Genomic DNA, 1,519 nt, shown 5'->3' on the forward strand with positions numbered 1-1,519 from the left:
TTTTTTTTTTTTTTTTAAGGATGTGGCACATTAAGCTCTATTTAACTTCCTTTAATTCAAATCAGATTTCCCCAGAGCATCATGTGGCCACCACCATACCTCACATTGGAGAGGTTGCAGCTTTTTCTTTCATAAATTTTCGTATTTCAAAGCTCTAACTTTTAACTCAGCTTGAGATTTTATTTCATTTTATATAACAACGCTGCCTTTAAACTTTGCATACTTATCCCTGACATGCCTGCCCTCTTCTTGGACTTTGTTCTTTTTTTTGTGAGGTTCCCAAATGAACCTTTTAGGCCCTCACAGAATGTTAGCTGGGAATATACAATACATATATACATTTTACTGGTTTAATGGCAAACAAGAACTCTACCACTGAACCACTTTTACCTTGTTATTTATACAGTTCTTTCTAACACTTCACTGTATTAAAGAGACAAATATAATAACTGAATGTATTGACTTCTATATCTAGTAATTACTAACAACTACAAGCTTTTGGTGCTGTTGCCCTTAACGGTGGCCACCCATCTCTACAGCGACGCGGAGAGGCCAGCGTGGAGGGAGCCCTCAACCAGCTGGTCCTGGAGCACATGCAGCTCGCTCCGTTGCAGTGGGGTAAGTTTCTCTGAAATGAGTCTGTGATGTTATCAGGAGTAATTAGCCACCAAGTCTGCAATCTTGGTGGTGTCAAGCGACATAAGAGCAAACGTTGTGTGTTCGTTTATTCACCCGTCAATTAGCAGCCGAGCCACCATCGTCTCCAGCCATGTTTTTATCTGCATTTATAATTGGCTCCAGGCTATTTTGGAGAAGTGTAGACAGCAGCTTGGGGAATGTGTGAATCACTGAGGACTCACAGAATTTGTAGGAGCCTTCTTTGGTCGCACCATCTGTGATCATCGTCTGAAATCGCTTTGATTTATTGAGGGAGTTATTTATTTATTTTTTTAATCGCTGTCCTCTCTCTGGTACCTGCCAGCATCAGATTCATCAGCTGGGGGACGCCCTGCCTTGGTGAAAAACAAAAGCAGAAACAGGGATGGATTGTTGCAAAAACATCAACGTACCAATCAGAATTTTATCGCTGATTTTCACATCTCTGGTTTCAGAAGGCTGAAGCATTTTGTTAAGTTTAACCTCTGACCCCAAAAATAACGAACCAGCACTCTGACGACCCCATAAAAACACAAACATTTACTTATTATATATTAATATAAAGCAAAGTAATAAATGTTTTAAATACATTTATTTTTATTAAAGGACATTTGATTATTTAATTCCTTGTTTTAAATGTATTTTTAATTATGTAATGAGACATTTAAATCTTTAAAGGTGGCTTTTAAAATTGAATGATAATCAATCTTTTAATCTTATACTAGATAGATAAATACATAAATAAATGTTGCATACATTTATTATATAGTCCATTTATTTATCCATTTCTTAGGACATTTACATGTGATGGATGGATGGATGGATGGATGGATGGATGGATGGATGGATGGATGGATGGATG

At 37.2% G+C, this 1,519-nt stretch overlaps 1 protein-coding gene across 3 annotated transcripts in view; it reads left to right on the forward strand.

The window, feature by feature from the left end:
• trappc9 (trafficking protein particle complex 9) overlaps positions 1-1,519 on the forward strand; it is a 359,971-nt gene that overhangs the window by 267,196 nt on the left and 91,256 nt on the right. For all 3 annotated transcript variants that reach the window (XM_015382744.1, XM_015382743.1, XM_015382745.1), the window contains one exon: positions 528-618. In XM_015382744.1, the coding sequence (XP_015238230.1) occupies positions 528-618 (91 nt within the window). The remainder of the gene's footprint in view (positions 1-527; positions 619-1,519) is intronic.

The sequence above is a fragment of the Cyprinodon variegatus genome, unplaced genomic scaffold, assembly GCF_000732505.1.
Source record: "Cyprinodon variegatus isolate N-32 unplaced genomic scaffold, C_variegatus-1.0 Scaffold265, whole genome shotgun sequence".
Lineage (NCBI taxonomy): Eukaryota > Metazoa > Chordata > Actinopteri > Cyprinodontiformes > Cyprinodontidae > Cyprinodon > Cyprinodon variegatus.